Below are 21,330 nucleotides of genomic sequence, written 5' to 3'. Positions count from 1 at the left end.
GGCAGTCAAGTCCCACGTGATGGGAAGGCTCGAGGGCTCCTACGTCATTGCTTGCGAAAGGAGAAGCCTCCGGAGGGGGTGGCAGGCGCCCTTCCCTTCCCGCGTGGCTTCTACGGCCAAGCGTCTTTAGAAGGGCCCGGGGCCTCCGTCGGCTGAGGCCCCCTCGCTGAGTCATTCAGGGGGCTGTCGTCCCGGGGCAGACCTGCGAAGCGGGGTGGCCTCGTCCGCGGGGGCGCGGGCGACAAACGGCTCTTTGACGATCATCGGAGAGGACGGGGAGGCCACGTCCTTGACGATGACTCTTCTCACCGTGTTTCATTTTCCTCCCCCAGCTTACGTTCCCGAGGAAGAGCTGAAGGCGGCCGAGATCGATGAAGCCAGCGGGGAGCAGGCCGGGCTGTCTCTGGACGTCCAGGAAGGCGACTACGTGTGCAATGACGGGGCAGAGGCCAAGGAGGCCCCGAGCTACCAGAGCTCGCCCGGCAGCTCCGCCACGAACCAGGACGCCGGCTACGGCTCGCCCCTCAGCGAGAGCAGCGACCAGCTGGCCCGCTTCAAGGGCTCCTCCTGCCGAGACGAGAAGGAGGAGCCGCCGGGGCCGGACAGCGTGTCCTACCCGCAGGACAGCCTGGCGCAGATCAAGGCCGTGTACGCGAACCTGTTCTCCGAGTCCTGCTGGTCCAGCTTAGCTCTGGACTTGAAGAAGTCGGGTGCCGCCGCCAGCAGTGCCGATGTCGGCCAGAAGGACAGTGCCACCCCGACGCCCACGCCGCCCGCCAGCACCGCGGGGCCCACGGGCACCACCGTGAGCACGCCCGGCTCCGGCTCCGGCTCCGGCTCCGGCTCCGGCTCCGGCTCCGGCTCCGGCTCCGGCTCCAGCACCAGCACCAGCGGCAGCTCGGGCTACGACTGGCACCAGGCCGCCTTGGCCAAGACGCTGCAGCAGACGCCGTCGTACGGGCTGCTGCCGGAGCCCAGCCTGTTCAGCACGGTGCAGCTGTACCGGCAGAACAACAAGCTCTACGGCTCCGTGTTCACCGGCGCCAGCAAGTTCCGCTGCCGGGACTGCAGCGCCGCCTACGACACGCTGGTGGAGCTGACGGTGCACATGAACGAGACCGGCCACTACCGCGACGACAACCGGGACAAGGACGCCGAGAAGACCCGGCGCTGGTCCAAGCCCCGCAAGCGCTCGCTGCTGGAGATGGAGGGCAAGGAGGACGCGCAGAAGGTGCTCAAGTGCATGTACTGCGGCCACTCGTTCGAGTCGCTGCAGGACCTGAGCGTGCACATGATCAAGACGAAACACTACCAGAAAGTGCCTCTCAAGGAGCCCGTCCCCGCCATCGCCAAGCTGGTCCCGTCCACGAAGAAGCGCGCGCTCCAGGACCTGGCGTCGCCGTGCTCCCCGGAGCCCGCCGGCCTCGCCGCCGAGGCGGCGCTGAGCGAGTCGGCCAAGGACCAGAAGGCCGCCAACCCCTACGTGACGCCCAACAACCGCTACGGCTACCAGAACGGGGCCAGCTACACCTGGCAGTTCGAGGCCCGCAAGGCGCAGATCCTCAAGTGCATGGAGTGCGGCAGCTCCCACGACACCCTGCAGCAGCTCACCGCCCACATGATGGTCACCGGCCACTTCCTGAAGGTCACCACCTCTGCCTCCAAGAAGGGGAAGCAGCTGGTGCTGGACCCGGTGGTGGAGGAGAAGATCCAGTCCATCCCCCTGCCCCCCACCACGCACACCCGCATCCCCGCCGCCCACGTCAAAAAGCAGCCGGACTCGCCGGCGGGGTCCACCGCCTCGGAGGAGAAGAGGGAGCCCGAGAAGGAGAAGGCGCCGGCGGCCGGCGACGCGGACAGGCGGATCAAGGAGGAGGGCGAGGATGCGCCCGAGCGGGTGGAGCCCGCGGCCCTCTACCAGTACCTCCGCGAGGAGGACCTGGACGACGGCCCCAAGGGCGGGGTGGACATCCTGAAGTCGCTGGAGAACACGGTCTCCACGGCCATCAGCAAAGCCCAGAACGGCGCACCCTCGTGGGGCGGCTACCCCAGCATCCACGCGGCCTACCAGCTGCCGGGCACCGTGAAGCCGCTGCCCGCCGTGCAGAGCGTGCAGATGCAGCCGACCTACGCCGGCGGCGTGAAGCCACTGTCCTCGGAGCACAGCGCGCTGCTGCACGCGCCCGGCAGCCTCACGCCGCCGCCCCACAAGAGCAACGTGTCGGCCATGGAGGAGCTGGTGGAGAAGGTCACGGGCAAGGTCAGCGTGAAGGAGGAGGACAGGCTGGCGGAGAAGAGGAAGGGCTCGCCGGCCAAGGCCGTGTCCCCCGTGGCCAAGGAGAACAAAGACTTCCCCAGGACGGAGGACGTCGGCGGCAAAGCCCAGCCGAAGACGGGCCCCGAGGCGGAGGCCGGCAAGGCCAAAAAGGACGGCGTGGTGGACGCCCACACCCCCAACGGCACCGAGCCGCTCAAGGCCAAAGTCACCAACGGCTGTAACAACCTGGGCATCATCACGGACCACTCGCCGGAGCCCTCGTTCATCAGCCCGCTGAGCGCACTGCAGTCCATCATGAACACGCATCTGGGCAAGGTGTCCAAGCCCGTGAGCCCGGCACTGGACCCGCTGGCCATGCTGTACAAGATCAGCAACAGCGTGCTGGACAAGCCCGTGTGTCCCGCCACCCCCGCCAAGCAGGCCGGCGCCATCGACCGGTACTACTACGAGCACAGCGACCAGCCCATCGACCTGACCAAGGCCAAGAGCAAGCCCCTGCTGCCCGCCGCCGACTCGGTCTCGCCGCCCCTGCGAGAGAGCGCGCTCATGGACATCTCCGACATGGTGAAAAACCTGACGGGCCGGCTGACCCCCAAGTCCTCCACGCCCTCCACCGTGTCCGAGAAGTCGGACGCTGACGGCAGCAGCTTCGAGGAGGCGCTGGACGAGCTGTCGCCCGTCCACAAGCGGAAGGGCCGGCAGTCCAACTGGAACCCGCAGCACCTGCTCATCCTTCAGGCGCAGTTCGCCTCCAGCCTGCGGGAGACGGCCGAGGGCAAGTACATCATGTCGGACCTGGGCCCCCAGGAGCGCGTGCACATCTCCAAGTTCACGGGGCTCTCCATGACCACCATCAGCCACTGGCTGGCCAACGTCAAGTACCAGCTGAGGAGGACAGGGGGGACGAAGTTCCTGAAGAACCTGGACACGGGCCACCCCGTGTTCTTTTGCAACGATTGTGCCTCTCAGTTCAGGACTGCTTCGACGTACATCAATCACCTCGAGACGCACTTGGGCTTCAGCTTGAAGGACCTCTCCAAGCTGCCCCTCAGCCAGATCCAGGAACAGCAGAACGTTTCGAAAGTCCTGGCCAGCAAGGGCTTGGGCCCGGCGGGGGCCGCCGAGGACGACCTGGGCTCCACATTCCAGTGCAAGCTGTGCAACCGGACCTTTGCGAGCAAGCACGCAGTCAAACTGCACCTCAGCAAGACCCACGGCAAGTCCCCGGAGGACCACCTCATCTACGTGACGGAGCTGGAGAAGCAGTAGCGTCCGGCCGCGCAGGGCCCGCGGCTTCGCACCGAGCGTCGCCTTCGCCCTGCACGAGGCCCGGCCTGAGCCTCCGAAATCAGCCTGTCCTTCGTCGCCGAACTGCCTGTCTGGGCCTTGGTTTTTCTTACACATATTTTGTAGTTATATTTATATGCTCTTTGTCTGATCGTGCATGTTATTTTTCTTTTTCCGTGAGTCAAAGTCTGACCTTTATTTTCAACATCTGTTCTTGATGTTAAGCTATCTTTTGTAGGGAATAGTGGGGCCGCACTACTCAGAGACATTTACTTAGCAGGAAAGAAAGACACAAATAACAATGACAAAAAGACATCCTAAAATTACAAAGTTGCCATGACAATAAAGGTCACAGAACCTAGTAGTGTCAGATTTAACCCTTTGAGGACTGCAATCGCATCTCTGTGCCTTTCACTCAAAAAAAAAAAAAAAAAAGAGAGAGAGAGAGAAACAGGACAAAAAGGCTTCAAGGCATTTCATTCAGATCAAAAGCTGTGTCAGACGCAAAACTTATTTAATCATTAAAAGTGAGCGTTTCCGCGCATCCTGGTTGGCGGGAGGCACGCGTGCCGCCGCTGAGGACACGGCCTTGTCCGGGACTCGCCGCGTTAGGAAGCCACTTCACACGTCTAAAACAAAACAAAAACAAAAGAAAACGACCACAAAAAACTAACAATAGCAGACACCCCAGTTGCCACTATGCCAAACCCTCTGGATGCCGAAAAAAAAAAAAAAATGCCACTTTTGGCACAAAAAGTATGCAAGCTATTATTTAAAAATGTGTAAAAATGCTATTTCTTTTTCTCCTGTAAAATATTGCGGTTTATAGTTATTTACAAATGTAAGCTTTGGTACAAGCTGACCTTTCTATAGCGTGCTGCACTGGTAAATGAAAAAAAAAAACAAAAAAACGGGCAAATGTTGGAGTTCTTTCCTTGTAAATTGCCAGCATCAGCTTAAAAACTCCCGTATGTTACATATCGTACCATTGAAATCTATTCCACTTTCTTCGTACCTTCTGGCTGTTTGCTTTCTCTTTTAACTTTTTATATTGTCATTTTATATTAAATTTCTGTGTATATACTGTAAAACCACAATTTTTGAATAAAATTTAGTTCCTGCAGCTTGATTTAAATAGAGAAATTTTACTGGCACTTGCATCTTTCCAGATGCATGTATATCAAACAAAAATAAATAAATGAAAACAAAGCAAGCGATGCACTATTAATTATACATCTTGGTGTTCTGTCATTAATATTGTAAGGTACATTTGGGTTCCCACAATTAAGTCCACTGTTTTCTCAACTGTAAAATAAATCCACACGCGGTTCTTGATTTACGCAGGCTGTCATGTCGTCATTGTTTTGCCTTCGAGGTGTCATTTCCGCAGTAAGGAGTCCTGCTCGGGCAACCGACCGACCGACGTTCTGTTCAGAGCCATCGCCTTGGATTCATGTGCTGATGCGCTTCGCTCCGGCGGTAAGCTTTGCGTCTTTGAGGATGATAATTAAACATTTCACCTGCTCCGAGCGCCCCTGAGCTCGGCCCCGGTCCGTGGAGGCTGGGGGGCTTCGTCCGGGGACGCCGCGGGGGCCGTTTGCAGACGTCCCCACTCCCCGTCCGGCCCGCAGACCTCGCGATGGCTGCGGCAGGCGGGGGGTCTCCCTGCGGCAGCTAAGACCCCGGGGCTTAGAACTGGTTCTCGAGGAAAGCCTGATACTTGCACCTTTGAAAATGCACAATTTTGAACAACGGGCTGCTGCCCGGCTCGGAGCTTGGGACCAGTCTGGCTTCTGCAGGTCGCTCTGGGGCGCGAGGGGACCCACGGGCCTGTGACCCCCGAGGAGTAGAGGGAAGGCCAGTGCCAAGGCTCCGGCCTCTCTTTCCTCCAGAGCACTTAAGGGCACAGGAGGGAGTTTTATTTTTCTCCCTTTTGCTTAAATTTTCATAAAATTATATCCTGAGAAGGTAGATCTTCCAGCGAGCCGATGGAAGCAGCCGAGCCTCCGTGCTGGTCCCGGGATTTGCTCTGCCTCTGTCGGTGACCCAGTGACCTAGTGACCGTCGGACAGGGGCCGGGCAGCGTGTGGACAGTCCGCACGCCGCATGCTGGCATTCTCCCCGGAGGACGGGCTGGCGGCGTGGACGTTTCGCTCAGCTTCTGGGCAACTCTGTACTTGGGGCTCAGGGGCGCTGGAGAAACGACGAGGCCCGCGGCCGAGCGTGGGGTCTGCCTGGTAATCCGTTGGCGTCACACTGATTTTACCCCAGGCCCGCAAAGGCGTGACGGGTGGCTTCGCCCCGGGAGGAGAAGGCTGAGCAAGGGGGCGGGGGGGGGCGGCCCAGGCCTTGGGAGGGCTGTGGCGCGGCCGGAGGGGCCCGTAGGGAGCCACCCACTGCCCAGGTTCTGGCACAGGGCCTGGGCCCAGAATTCGGGCTTTCCTTTCTTTTTTCCTTTTCTAATTCATCGACGACACTGCTGTCTTGTCATCGACCCTGGTCCCCCAGCCAGCGGATAGAAGACGAGGCTATCTCGCCGCTCCTACTGGTGGCGAAGATGGTGGGCCTCACAGCAGTCGTGGAGTGCGTACCGGGCCAGGGGCGGTTCCGAGTGCCTCACACACACACACAGTGACTCACTCTGGCCCCCGCACGGCATGCAGGCGTCCTGGGCAGATAAGGAGCCCCGCACAGCACAGGGACCGGCCCGAGGTCCCACGGCTTGTGATTGGCAAAGCCTGAGCTCTGAGCCCAGGAGGCTTTGCCCCTGGCCAGAGCCGGGCCCAGGGGAGGCTGTGGCAGCAAAGGGCCCCGGGCAACTTCTGTGGGCCGAGGACGAAAACTGAGTGTTTCGGGGCTGACGCTGAGGGACAGGGGTGCGAGCTGCCGCCTGGGCAGATGGGGCATTCTTCAAATCGCCCCCAGCTGTGCGCCACATCTGACCACAAAACGAGACAGCTTTATCTTCTGTGGGATCTGACAAAATAAGTCGAGCTAATGTTTGCTATGAATCTGTAGCAACTGCATGAATACAGGTCTGCCTAGCAATACGAAAACTCAATTTGTATAAACCTGGAGAGATTGAATGGCCAGGGAAGCGGTCGGGCGCCTGTGACAAGGATTTGCTTACAGACGTTTCTGCTTCCGTCCACTGTGTTTGGATAGATGGGCCCGTCCTCTCCCTCGCCTGCTCTCGAGTGTCCCCAGAATGGATCTCGCACTCCGACTGTGTACTCTCCAGTCCTCGGGGGGCCTCCCTTAGCCCAGGGGACCAGGTCTGCGTCTTCCAGAGTGTGACAGCCACAGACCCTGAGCCACTGGAGGGAGATGGCCACTGTCCACCTGGTAGGAGGCTGGGAGGGCGGGGCGGTGACCTGGCCATCCCACGTTTCTGTTTGGTCACGCCGGCGTGTGTGTGTGCCAAAGCAACCCTCCCTGAGTCTTGGGTTTAATAACAACCAAACGATTTTCCCTTAACTGTAGGGTCTTAAAAGGTTTGAGGTATTCCTCAGACTGCGTTGGGTGAAGGTTTTTGCCATAACTTAGTCAATATTTAAAGAGATGTAAAACCTATGGAATAATGGTAGACAATAGTTTATGTAAGAGAAACAAACTTTTAGGAATTATATGCAAAAAGAAGTGATTCAGAACTTTAAGATTTATGTCCCTACATTTAGACATTCATCTAAAGCATGTCTAAACTTCTTCCGAATTCTCAGAGACCTGTCCATACACTTGAAGCTTCCTGTTTTTTTCCCAGGTAAAATTTCTTGTTACTTTATTATTATTTCTCTGAAGATGATGGCGACCATCAAAAGCCAGTTATTGAACTGCAAACTTGAAAGACACCAAAGAGTAAAACCAGAATACTTGTTTTTTTTTTTTTTTACATAACTTCGATTCTATAATAAAAGTGATACATAGTCATTGTAAAAAACTTGGAACACAAAGCAATAAAGAAGGAAATAAAAATTATTGTTTTTATCTAGAGGAAAAATTACTGTTAATATTTTAGTGCGAACATCTTTTTTTCCTGTGTTTCTATAAGATCACACTCAACACAATCTTGTACCTGGCTTTCTTTACTGGATAGGAGATACCATACATTTTCCCATTCATTCAATATCAAAATTTGCTAATCTCATTGCGTCGTTCTATGGTTCATTTGATCAATTCTCTATTAGTTAGAATTTTAAAAACCGACATGTAGATTCTTTTCAAGTTTTCACTATTACGAATGAGTACAGAGAATGTTCAATATTCTGAGTATGTCTGCTGTTTCCTTAGGACAAATACACGGAATTGAAATTTCCGCATCGCAGTGCGAGGTGATGCATGTTCCCAAATTGCCCGCGAGAAGGCTTGTCCCACCTTCCGCTCACGGGAGGACGGCCATTTTCCCATGCCTTTTGTTTGTGAGCAAGGATTCTTTTTCTTTTTAATTCCCGGCTATTTTTGCTCATTGGCCAATGTAAATCTTGATGTTTTCATTTATAACACTTTTTATGTTTATTGTTTGTTGATGCTGCTTACAGAAACGCTGTTTAAGAGCACGTATGACGTCTTGGAGTACGGTCACGTGAACCACGATTTCGTTTAGGCTCGGGTGGCCCACGTACATGGGCTGCAGAAAACAAAGGCTTGCCCGAGCCCGCAGGTCCCCGCGGCTGCAGGGCCAGGACGTGGCAGCTGTCTTCCAGCCCCGTTCGGCAGTTTAGTTTGCTGTCCCACATGGCTCATTAATGTGCCCCCCGATGACCTCAAGTGACTAATGTGCCTAGCACTGTCTTTAAACTGTCTGACTTGTAACAGGGAGAACAGTTGCAAATTCTGTGACTGCTATTACTAATTTACAATTAGTATTGATTAGCAAAACACAGATAATCTCCAAATAAAGTGGACCATCCTAGGAAGATGAGCTTTGATCATCTAGAGGGAGTCCAATCACAAAAACACGGGCGAGAGAGAGAGGAAGAGAGAAGGACCAGTTCAATGGTCCGAGGAAGAGGCACCTCCCACAGGTCAGTCTGTTGCCGAGCTGAAGTTCAAAGGCACTGCTGACAGGAACCGGACGTCTGGGCCCCAGGCTTCTGACGGGTTGCGTAAAGGCCCACAGCGAGCCCAAAAGCAAGAGGAAGGCTGTCCGCTTCCTAACAACACATAGCAACGTGTTTTCACTAACAACCGCTGAGCGTCGGCCTGTAGTTAGTCACACAAAAACATGTACGATTTGATCTGACCGGTGTAGGGCGTGTCTAATGAACTGACGTCCACCCGTGGGCTCACGCACGTCATCATGCTTTGTTAAAATATCTGAGATGTGGCTCACGTCGTCTTTGTTACTGAGATATAAATGACGTATAACATTGTTAGTTTCACTTACACGGCACGATTATTCGATATTTGTATATATTGCTAAATGATCACCACGATAAATCTAGATAACATCTATCACCACACTTAGTTACACATTTTGTTTCCTCGTGATGAAAAGTTTTAAGATCTACTCTCTTAGCAAGTTGCAAATATACGACAGAGTATCACTAGCTGTAGTCACCATGCGGTACACCACGCTCACATGGCTTCTTTATTTTATAATGGAATTTCTACCATTTGACCATCTTCACCCATTTCAGTCACCCCCGACCCCTGCCTCTGGCAACCACCAATCTGTTCTATTTATGAGTTCATGTTTTTCTTCTTCTTTTTTTTTTAGATTCTCTATGAGTGAGATCATACAGTATTTATCTTTCTCTATCTGACTGACTTCATCATATTTAAACATAAACTAAAACATAGTTTTCAAGTTGGAGAGAATGCATTGCTTAAAAACGAATTTCAAAGGAGGTCTTTAAGACTGAGGGCGTTCTACACAAACCTGAAATTTTAAGGATGTTTTTCTCTAAAAGCTTGTCTCACCCAAAAGTACATTAGTTAAAGGGATCGAGTACAGTTACCTTGGGATCAAAAGTTTCTAAAACATGTAACTAGTAAGAAGAATCCATTCTGCCGAAGTGGAACCATCAGCCAAAGTCTTCTGGTCAGCTCCCACCCAGGTGGATTTCCTAGAAGCTGTCACAAAGTGCCCAGTCAATACCAAGATTAGAGCATTTTCCTCCTTTCAGTAAAGTTTTATGCATTTAGACGTTTTCAGAGTAATTTTTTTTTTTTTTGAGATTTTACCCAATCGACTGAAACGGAGCAAATGTTTTTACAGAATAGCGAAATATGTGGGTGCTATATAAAGTAAAACCAAGAAAAGTGGGACTTTTCGAATCCTTTCTGACCTGTGTAGTTTAAAATTATATATCGAATGATTTCCAAGCCACACTTTTCCGATACATATCTCATGCCATTATGCTCAATTTATGCTGTGTGACGATTGATCAATTAATCATTACACTTACCGATTTCAACCTTTGAGTCTCTAAAGTCATTAAAACTATGGAAGGCAAATATTTAGCTATGTCTCAACTTGTTAGCTTTAAGACGCAGTAGTGCCCTAAACACTTCATTTCATTCATACTACATCTTTTTATAATATAAATTAGTAAGATCTAATGTCCACTTTTAAAGCTGTTTCTATCCCTTTTCGAGATTCCTGTCCTCACCTTTTCAGAGTCACAAAATTCACCAATCAGTGAGTCGGGTCTGCAGCATTCCGGGCTGGAGAGCTCAGACGCCATCTGCTTGGCAGAACCAGGGTTTTCCGCATTGTCACATGGCAGGCACGACCAGCGGCCGCATCTCGGAGCCGGACGGTAGGCATCTCGGTTGGGACACGGTCCTTTGTCATCATTCTTTTCAGCAGTTGGCGTCACCAATGGCGTCAACATCTGAAGTACTCCGCGGGCAGAAATCTGACGGCAAGGACTTTGTTCCAGCTCCAAGGTGTGACGAAGAACACTTTTCAGATAGGAGGCATCCAAAGTGGCGGTTCTCCTGGCGACCGTTTTCCTGGCTGTAACATGAATATCCGCCTCTAAGTTCTGGTTAGGTATCGAACACTTACAGTGACAATATATAACACCGTATCTGTTGTCATGGAAGCATCGTAATGTCACCAAGTGTTAACAAAGCAATGAGAATGCCGAGGGGCCCGGTGCGTTCCCGCCGCTGCCCGGCTTCTGGGAGAAAACAGATTTCTAGAAAAGGGATCACGAAGTTACTCTCTCCAGATGACCTCTCTTAAAATTTCTGTTTTAATAAAGGCATTTGTTTTTCCCCTGAGATATTCAGTTTTTAAGTTTCTTGTCACCTGCCCCCAGGAGTGGCCTTCGGACGTGTTTCAGGGACTGGCTTGAGCGTCGTCCATTTTGCCGACGGTTTCCACGCGGGGAGACCGTCTAGTCGTGGAGCGAGGACGGAACGGACGCAGTCCACCCGCTTCGGGGGAAGGCGGCCGTGGCCTGGCCTCGCTCCGTGCCGTCTAGTCGGATGCACGCGGCCGCATCCACCCCGCAGCTGGTGTCGTCAAGCCTTTCCCAAGGCCAGAGACTCAAGGCAAAATACAATGTTTTTTTTTTTTTCCTCGAATAGTGACGGTGTTCAGCGTTCTTACATTCCAAGTGTTTCCTTCTTGAATTTTCGCACCCCCAGAGTCCCTTCTTCGATTAGTCAGGTGCCACCAACACGGTGGAACCAGGAGGAAGGGGTCCCCGGAGAGCTACGTGCCACGTGGGCACCGACGTTCAGGTGGCCGGCTCCGGGAGCGGGCGGGGAGACGCTGTCTTGTCGTGCCTCAGTAAGAGGTGGGAGGGTGTGGGGGAGGCCCCGCATACATCAGACAGGCTACTGTCATCCTGTCACCTGTCTGAGGAGTGACGAGCAGATAGATCCACCTGAGGGAGAGAGACTGCCTAGGAAAAGGCAGAATCGGGCCACTACAGCACAGCAGCAGCTGGAGAAACGCAGCGAGCACGGCGTCCGCCTCACGAGGGATGTCACCGAGGCCACGCGTGTGGACGGGCGTAACCACGACCACGTAGCCGGGAGCGACGCCGCGGCGGAAGGAAGGGGCCCGCCAGCGGCGTCCTGGCCGGGGGCGGGGAGATGCCGGGACGGCCGTCGCAGACGCTTCCTGGCTTTCATCTGGTAAGACAGAAATTGTAAAGGGAGTTGGAGTGTGGCCTTTCTAGGGTTAAAGATCCTTAAGCTTCAGAGAGGATGTATAAAAGCACATTTCTTTCTGAAATAATTTATGGAAATGCCGTGCTGCCTTTGAAGGTTCCATGTCACCGCCATGCTCCCTTTCTTCACCTGTCAGGCGAAGACCACCTCGAAGAGTCTCAGTGCTGATTACTAGTTAATTGTCATTAATAAGTGACAACTGACATTATGGGGGCTTAATGCAGAGAGAACAGAAAAGAGCCACAGATATTCTAATGAGCTGACTCCTACGTGCCCCCTATTGTTGTTGAAATGAGCTGCCGTCATTGTTCGGGAGAGGGGCTTCAGTCGCTCTGGAAAATGTTCCCTTTTAATTTCTCCGTGCATAGATAATGCCGGGGCTCGGCGCCCCGCCCCCAGCCTCCCGCGAGTGTGCCCGCACACGCGCCCCCTCCGCCGCGCAGGCGTGCCGCACGCTCCCGGCCCGGCGGGGCCCCGAGTCGTTCTGTCCGGGGGAGTCGTGGGCTCTGAAGACGCTGACGTGTCCAGAGCCCGTGGGAGGGGAAGGCCGCGGCGCTCCCGGATCCAGCGGCCTCGGATGCGGCCGGCGCCAGGAGCCACGGTCAAGGGCATCTGAGCACCCGCCGCGGTCGGCCCACCCAGGAGAAGTGTCCTTCTGCACCACCGTTAGAGCATTAACACCACGATAACGCGACCAAAAAAGAACGCCCCCCCCCCAGAATCTTCCAGACAGAAGCCTGAGGCCAGGGCGAAGATTCAACAGGGACCGAACTTCGAGCTGCATCGGCTGACCGTTGTTTTGGGGAAACTTCGCCCAAACAGAACGTGCTCAGTGACATCCCGAGTCGTCAGGACGGCGCGCCGCGGACTCGGAGTCCCTTCCTGCAGAGTCACGCGTGTGCACACGCATGTGGCGTCGGATCCGGACACGCGAGCGGGGCGGAAAGTACAGGACGCTCAGGAAAATCATTCCCCGCCGGCTCGCGCCCCGTCCCCGCACCATCTGCCGTCCGCGGGGAAGGGCGCGGTGTCCGAAGTACACGCCGCGCTGCGTGTCGGCCTCAGCCCCGAGGACTTCCACACAGGCCGTGGCAGAAGATTCCGGGGGAAACGCGGGCTGCAGCCGACAGGACGAGACGCGCTGCTTTTCAAGGGCCAGCACCTCCTCACCACAGCCTCTCGTGCCATCGGACCATTTCGCACCGCGCCTCTCGCCTCCCCTCGAGTCTGATCACGCAGACGCCGCTGCGGGCTCGACGTGTGGCGGCCGCGCTGCCGCAGAGACCCGGCCTGCGGTGGCAGCTGTCGCTCTCCGCCGCGGTGGGTCCTCTGCCCGTGCTCGTTTCTGTCCACTGTGGGTTTCAGAAAAGCGGCCGCATTTTGAACTGCGGTGGGCGGCGGGGTCTGGGTCTCTCCCGCGTGGGCGTCGGCCTGGACTCCCGGGTGACCCCCCGCAGGATGGAGAGAGTGGCAGGAGATGGCGGTTCTCGTGTTCCCATCGGCCGTTGGCAGCCGTGTTACGCGGTGGATGCGTGTCGTGGCCTCGATGACAGCGGTTAGGTCCTGCGCACGTGCGTTGCGGCGGGACCCACCTGGAGGGTTCATAGTTGTGTCACTGAGTGTTCGGACCCAGGTTCTCAGCTTCCACTCAGATTTGGCATGTTGTTCCCCCTGGAGAAGCTGGAGCTTGGTCCTGCGTGATATTGTCCGTAACCGGCCAGTAGGACACCAATATCATCATCTGAGTTTTGCACAAACATGCGGAAAGGCCACAATGAGCTTGTTCGAGGCCCTGGATGGAGTCCCCGAGGGGGCGCTGGTCCCCCTCACCAGTCAGGACTTGTTGGTGACTGTGGCGAGAGCATCGGGTTCAGAGGCTGCACGTTAAACTATTTCACGAAGCTCAGGTTTTCATCCAAATTAAAATAACACATGGACTCTGTCTCATTCTGTGTTCAATACACAGAAGAGGGTAATAAACTGTAGATATTATTTTCATTATTGTCGTTACATTTACTCAATCAGTTACAAACATACCTTTTTGGACAGCTATCCTCTTGTTCACAAAAATATCATTGAAGACTTTTTCAGGCACCTTTTTTAAGGTGACACACAGGCAATCAATATTTGAATTGAAAGATACAGTGTTAGCTGCTTCATAAGATTCGACGACTTTGGGGTGTCCCAGTTCCAAGGGTACCCTCCCCTATGGCCATCACATTTCAGCTCAATGAGAAGTCGACTGCTGGAACTTCTAACGTGAGGGAGGGGCAAGCAGAGAATCAGCCGGGGAAGGTGAGGCAGGGTAGGACCACGTGGGTGTGTGGGTGGAAGCCAGCTGCGCCCGTCACCCGCCCACGTTACGGTGTCAAGGCGGGACAGGCAGAGCCATTGCTCGGCCAAGGGCGATGTTTATTACTATACGATTCTGACTGCGGGCATCACGGGGTGGTTTAGCAGGACCAGAAAACCATCAGCTTTGGAGTCAGGTCAACCCCGGGTCAAATCTTATGTATCCAAATGACGCACCATGCGACCCGGTTTCCCCATGTGAAATCTGAGGCTAACCACAGCATCCCGTCCTCAAAGGGCCGATGCAAGGTTTACCTGCCTAGCTCAGAGCCTGGCCCCAGGGAGCGCTCAGTAAGTGGCAGCTGCGATGACTTGCGAACACAAAGCCCCGGCTGTCCGAGCTGGCGTTCTGTGTCGGCATGGTCGGCAGCCAGCAGCAGGGAGTGTTGCCCCCAAACCTTCGGCCGCCTCCTGTGAGATGTGCCTGGACAGAGGAGGGAGCCCCGGGAGTGTCCGCCACACGCCCTGTGCAAGGCTTGAGAAACGGAATCAAGACAGAAGCCTCACTGCGCACGACTTCGGGCGCCCGGGGACTGACTCCCGCACGAGACAGGGCACGGCTGGCCGCCACGAGCGGACGACGAGGGGTGAGGAACGTGTTTTTAAAATAAGCTTCAGCAAATCTGTCGTATCTGGACAAAAGCACGATGTGCATCTTCTAGTCCGTGGCTTGAAAACATCTCGCAGAAGTCACAGGTGCACAGAGCCCTTATATAACATGACTGCGTTTTAGCTAAATAAGCAAGGGGTGGTCCCGGCTGGTGTCGGCTAAGGAGCAGCGGTCTCGGAGAGCAGCAGGAAGTGGTGTCGCCTGCGTGTTTCCGCGGCCGCCCCCACTCACGCGGCCTGCGGGGCAGATCCCGCGCTGGGCTGGAGGAGACACGCTGCTCCAGCCCACGGAGCTCGTGGCCCCCGGTGCCCTGCGCGCAGGCAAGCCAGCGTCAGACCGAACGGAACGCCCCGAAGCGCCCCACGAAGAGGCCGACCTGCTCGGTGCGTGCCGGCAACCGCCGCACCCCGGCCCCGGGACGAACGCAGTTATTTGTTCAACATTATTATTTCTGCCAGTGGAGAATTGGAAATAATAAGCTTCCCTTTGTTCGAACACTGATTTTTGTCAAGGTATTTTAAAGAGTGTTCATGTGGGGAGAGACTGGGGTGGGAAAACATGCACAGGACGTGACCACCCTGTGCAGGGGGGTGGGGGGAGGTAGAGTTTCAAGCAGACGCCTCCGTCGGCTGCTCGGCTGCTCTGCCTTCCGCGGCTGGTGTTTTGATCAGCCTGTCCTCGAGGCTATCATTAGCATCTTTGGGGGGATGGTATTCAGTCCATAATATGAAAATAAGCCCATAATTGACCCTTGGACTGCATTTGTCCAAATTTGGAGAGTGCTGTGTGTGAGATAAGCTGATGGCGTCCCCACACATCTGGTGACAAAGACGGGCCCTTCGGAGGCACCGTGTTCAGGGGGCGGGAGGGATGCGCAGGGCCGTGTTCTGCCGTGAGCACGATCGGACACCAGTCAGTGCCCGCAGACTGCACGCACACCCTGAGTGCTAATTAATATGATGGCCCTGGAGGAAGGGCCCGTCACAGAGCCTATCAGCACGTCCTGTTCAGTGTCATTAGGGTTCAAGGTAGACACGCCTGGGAGGGTGACGGACGACGGCGCCCACAGGGGCTGGAAGATGCAAAATTATTCAAAACAGAATGCAGAGGAGGCTGCCAGGCCAGCTCGCAGCGGCCGGGGCTCTGCGGCTCCGGGGCAGGCGGGGCAGGCGGTGGCCCAGGCGGCGGCCCCACCGCTGCGGGCTCGCTCGCAGGCTCGGCTGAGCCTTCTGCTGCAGGAACAGGAGGTTTCCTGTCCCGCCTCTGGTATTCCCGTTTCTGGAATCTCACCGCTGGCTGCACGGTACATGCGGCTTTGCCACGGCACAGACCGCTTACAGGTGGAGCCGGCGCGGGCGCAAAGCGAGGGAACATCAGCAGGTGCTGGGGACGCAGGGCGCGGGACGTCCGAGGCCTGCCGTTCGCTCCTCCTCCTCCCGGAAACTCATCACCCCCAGGTCAAGCCTGCTGGGAAGCCGCTGGAAGATGCCTGGCCGCTGGGGACCGGGGCCGTGCTCGCCCCCCGCCCTCCTCCGGGATGGGCGGGGTGGAGAGGCCTGCACGAGGCGCCGCCGACGCCCCCTAAACGGGCCCCTGCTTTGCCTTTTCTCCTTCGCAACGAGGCGAGGACCGGGCCTGTCGGCTGTCCCGTGGATGTGGCATGGGTGTCCGCCACTTTTTGTCGACCAGAAAAAAAATACCAGAGGACGACTGGTGGCCCCCTTCCTCTTGGGGTCTTCAGAACCATCTGTGTGTGCCAACGTCGTGCCCCTTCAGAAATGCTCTTCGGGCAGCAGTGTCTCCCGCCAGCTGGGCCCCCAGCCCTGGTCCTGTGAATCCCGTTAGAGCCGTTTCCTGAGCTGGTGACCCTCAGACCAGCCCGCGGGGCGCCATCGGCAGCCGGCTGGGTTCTCACTGGTGTCTGTGGCAAACGCTTGGCAGCGCACGGCTAAGGGGACTCTTTGTGCCAGGAGCCTCTGAGTCTTTAATGGTGCTGTGAATTCCGAGAAGGATCAAGACCAATACGTGATGCAGGAATTTTTTTCTCTTTTTAAAATATTTATTTACCATTAACATGCACATAACATAAAGTATATCGTTTTAACAGTTTTTAAATGTCCAATTCAGCGACGTTAAGTATATTCGCATTGCCGCACAACCACTGCCGTTAGTTATTTCCAGAACTTTCTCAACATTGCACGTTGAAACTCCGTCCCCAGTACAGGACAGCTCCCCCCATTCCCCGGTCCCCCAGCCCCTGGTCACCTCTAGTCGACTTTGTCTTTGTGAATTCACGTATTCCAGGCATCTTATAAAAGTGGATTCCTACGGCATCTGTCCCTCTGGTCTGTTCACGCTGTGTCAGGATTCTCTTCGTTTTTAAGACCAAATAATCATCTACCACACGGTTCCACCACACCACAGCTCGATTATCCGATCGTTCACTGATGGCTGCTTGCATCGTTTCCACCTTGTGGCTGTTGTGACTGATGCTGCTGTGAACATTGGGGTGTGAGTGTCTGTTCGAGTCCCTGCTTTCCATTCCTTTGGGTGAGTACCCAGAGGTGGGATCGCTGGGTCACGTGGAACTCTACGAGCTGCCAGATCGCCTTCCACAGAAGCTACAGCATTTTATGTTCTCAACAGCAATGCACAGGGATCCCAACTCCCCCACATCCTGGCCGGCACTCGTCACTTTCTGTCATTTTGCTAATAGTCACGCTAGCGGGTGTCAGTTGCTACCTTACCTGATTTTCATTTGCGTTTCCCCGAGGACCGGTGACGCTGAACAGCTTTTCACGTGCTTATTGGAGGAATATCTTTTCATGTCCTCTGAGGAATATCTTTGCTCATTTTTGAACTGGGTTTTTTGTTTTTTGTTGTTGATATATTCTGGATATTAGCTCCTTATCAGATGTATGATTTGCAAATATTTTCCCCCATTCTGCGAGGTGTCTTTTTACTCTCCTGAGAGTGTCCCTTGATGCACAAAAGTTTTTCATTTTTACGAAACACAATTTATCTAGTTTTTCTTCTGTCACTTGGGCTTTTGGTGACGTATCCCAAAATCGTTGCCAAATCCGAAGTCATGACGCTTTTCCTCTGTGTTTTCTTTCTAGAGTTTTACAGTTTTAGATTTTGTGGTTAGGTCTTCGATCCATTTTGAGTTCACCGTTTTGTATATGGTATAAGATAAGGGCCCAGTTTTATCCTTTTGCATGTGGAGGTCCCATTGTTCCAGCGCCATTTGGTGACGAGACTGTCCTTCCCTCGCTGACTGGTCTTAGCGTGCTCGTCAAAAATCACTTGACCATGCACGCGAAGGTCCCTTCCTGGGCTTGCTGCCCTGGTCTGTCGGCCCATCGTCCATTCTTGTGCTCGTACCACACCGTTTGGATTGCTGTAGCTCTGCAGTAAGTTTTGAAATTAGGAAATGTGAGCACTCCAACTTCGTTGTTGTTTTTCAAGATTGTTTTGGCTATCTCAATTTTTTTTTTGATGACCAAACGCTTCTTTCTCCCCAGTCCCTCTCCCCGTCCCCACCTCCCCCCCCCGCGGACCTATTAACACCCCTCAGATAAATAATCCATAGAACCAGTTTGGGCAGTTTTACTTAAAAAAAATTTTTGTTTTTTTAACTTAGTTATAATTTGTTTTTACAAAGTCCCTAAGAAAACTATTCACCCTCTTCTTTCATGTTTGACATGAGAAAATGACGGTCCAGACTGTTTAGACAAATGTAAGCGAATCGAATCTTATTCTTGTCCTTGAAAACTCATCGCTGTGTAGACAGTCGAGTCTCCTTTCCATCCTCAGGTCTAGAGTCTGAACTTCTCTGCGCTCCACCCTCTCCCTTCCCCTTTCGTGAGATCGGATGGCAGCCTGTTCGGGGTGTTGTGACAATTCATGAAACAGAATCCGTAAAATGCTTTGAGTACTTTGAAAGAAAAGTGTCATGTAAATTCAAGAAAAAGTACTGGTGTAACCCGTGAGCGAGTGCAAACATAAATTTTCCCGATCATTTCTTTTTTTTTTTTTTTGGAATGCTGCAGATGGCACATCCCCTTTCCCCCAAATCCTGAGATTACCTGAAGTCACGAACGAGCGCTCTTAACTTGTCTTGTGGCGTTTCATTATGAAAAACTAAATCCGTAGCAGATCAAGCACGAACCGCTTCTGCTACAGTGAGGACCCTGGGCGTGGCACGTCCCCTTCGGGCGGCGGCGCCCAGGTACAGGAGCGCGTCGGCCCTTTTTCCACGCTGCTCGGACCCATCGCTCTCTCCTTAATGATTTTATTTTAATTTCTATTAGTGTTATCCACATACACGATTTTGAAAGCAGAGACGTCCACAGGGCTCATCGCGGGAAGAGAAGGAGCCCTAGGTCACCCAGCGGTCCCAGCTTCCCAACGCCGGAGGTGTTGCTTCAAGCGGCAGCCACCGTCGGCCACCCTTCTCCTCTGGGGACGGCAGGGCTGTGCTGCAGACCCCACCCTCCGTTTCCGGCCCGTCCGCACGTCCCGTGCCACCGTCCTCCGGGAAACAGAGTGGCTGCGTCCACTTTTACATTCCTGTGACTTTGGAATATTATTTAGAGCCGAGCCCTACAGCGTGCGAGGATTACGTTTTTTTCCCCTTGCGCGTTATTTTTCTGGTGTTAACATTTTGGGGGGAAAGGGCTTACATTTCCATGTTTCTGTTGCCGCTGAATCTCCAAAGCATGTGGCGCAGGCGACATTCCCTTTTTCTCTGATGCGTTTTCTTCACTTGGCGCAAAATCATCACTGTCTCGCTCGGCTCGCTTTCTTCACGTCCTCACCCGGAGAAGGCGGACGTGAGTCCTCGCGCCCACACCGCGGCTCCGAGAGCCGGGCCTTCGATTCAGTCCCTTCCAACTTATTCCTTTGAAAGGCGGCTCTAAAAACGATCATCGGGGGAAAAGAAATGTAGACAGACCAGAGAAATAGAAGTGTGTTTACATGCAACAATATTCTTCCATGAGGCCATTGCAGGGGGTGGGGGAGTTAGAGCTATTTAGGGTTTACACACACACACACACACACACACGCGCACACACACGATTTATTCTCAACAAGGGCCACCGAGCGAGAAGTTAACACAAAATTTCTATTAACAATAATGAGAACTGTGTGAGTGTCTCTTCATTCACAGTACTGGAAATTTACCCCTTAGGGTCCACATAAATTTGAGCAGTTGACCATGTGAAATGTTCTTTTATGGGCAATAAGGGCACTGAGAAGCGGCTACTTGTTCTCCTAAAGCCGGCCACCCACCAGGATACGTCCCCACAGTTCTTCAATCCTTCTTCCTGGAATTCAAAGACAGTGAACGCTTTGCCGATAGGGCACAGGCGCTACCTAGGGCTCCCCGGCTCTCTGCGAAGTCAGGTAACAGCGGCGTCTTTTGTTATTAAAGCTTGCCCTGGCACTATAATTCCTCCCTTTAGGTATTTTGATTAGACATCTTCCCGCTAATACAGAGCAATGAATTCTATTCCTCTGTCCCTGCTTTGTGCAAGCTGCAGAATCCTGTTTGAAAATGAAGGCTCTCACAATAAACAAACAGATTCATACACACACACACACGCATGCACACGCAAACACACACACACACACATACACACACACACACACTGGCTGGTTGCTAGGTAGAGTGTTATGCTTTTGGAATCCTTCACTTTGCTTGGTTTATATAAATGCAGATGCTTACACCATTTCGTTTCTAATATATATTTTGAAATACTTTGAAAGTGAAAGCCTCAGCAGGTAGCCTACAAAACATACCATCCACAATAAACCCAATTCCTGCATAATTCACGGAGATTCCATCCGAAACAAGTCACCCAAACGCGACACTTCCTCCTGGCCTTGAAGACTCTGCTTCTCGATATTCACCAAGTATTATCATCAACAATATGTCATCGACCAAGTTATTCGCCAACAGATACGACTGTAAATTGCACGATTTTTGCTGTCTCTCCTTTTCTGTGTGTGCTAGGTCGTCTCCCTGCCATGTCTGCGACATCTGTGCAGGCAGGGGCCATGCCCTACGCACACGCCCTCCGTCTGGCTCATGGTTGACCCCTCTTCACGTGTGTGTGGGGTGATGTGTGGCTTGCGGATGTCACCGATGCCACACGATGCTCTTACCATATTCCGAAGCTCTGGGCAAAAGGGGGAACAGATGTCGGCCCCAAACCCGCTTTCCAACCACTGTGTCTTGCCCACGTGACCTTGCCCACGTGACCTTGCCCACGTGACCTTGCCCACGTGACTTTGCCCACGTGACCTTGCCCACGTGGAAGGCGTCATCTTAGATGCCCCTCATGTCTTTGTGGAGCGATAGGCTGTGGGGATTCTGCGTTTTTGCCTAACTTTACATAAAGACTACATCTGGCTTCATGCTAGTTCAGGCCTTTTCTATGATCCGCTAAGTACGGTTTGATCCGGAAATCCTGCTTTAGAAGAAAGAAGAAGGGAGAAGGCCGGGGCTCGGCCCGCTCGCTCACCGGTCGGGGTCATCGCCTTCTGGCTCTGGTTTCTGTTCAGTCAGAGGCGATACTGTTATCTCGCTTTTCGTAGACGTGAGGAGAAGGAGCCTGAGGGGGAAGTCGGGACCCGCCTCTGCGCCCCCCCCCGTGTCCCCCAGACC

The 21,330-nt window shown here is 53.8% G+C and overlaps 1 protein-coding gene across 1 annotated transcript in view; it reads left to right on the top strand.

The window, feature by feature from the left end:
• Positions 1-4,793, top strand: part of TSHZ1 (teashirt zinc finger homeobox 1) — a 76,378-nt gene extending 71,585 nt beyond the window's left edge. The window contains exon 2 of the mRNA XM_039839528.1: positions 333-4,793. Coding sequence (XP_039695462.1) covers positions 333-3,547 — 3,215 coding nt within the window. The 3' untranslated portion in view covers positions 3,548-4,793. The remainder of the gene's footprint in view (positions 1-332) is intronic.
• The last annotated feature ends 16,537 nt before the right edge of the window (positions 4,794-21,330 follow it).

This window comes from Pteropus medius, unplaced genomic scaffold (assembly GCF_902729225.1).
Source record: "Pteropus medius unplaced genomic scaffold, Ma_sr-lr_union100, whole genome shotgun sequence".
Lineage (NCBI taxonomy): Eukaryota > Metazoa > Chordata > Mammalia > Chiroptera > Pteropodidae > Pteropus > Pteropus medius.
This window is presented reverse-complemented; position numbering and strand designations above follow the sequence as displayed.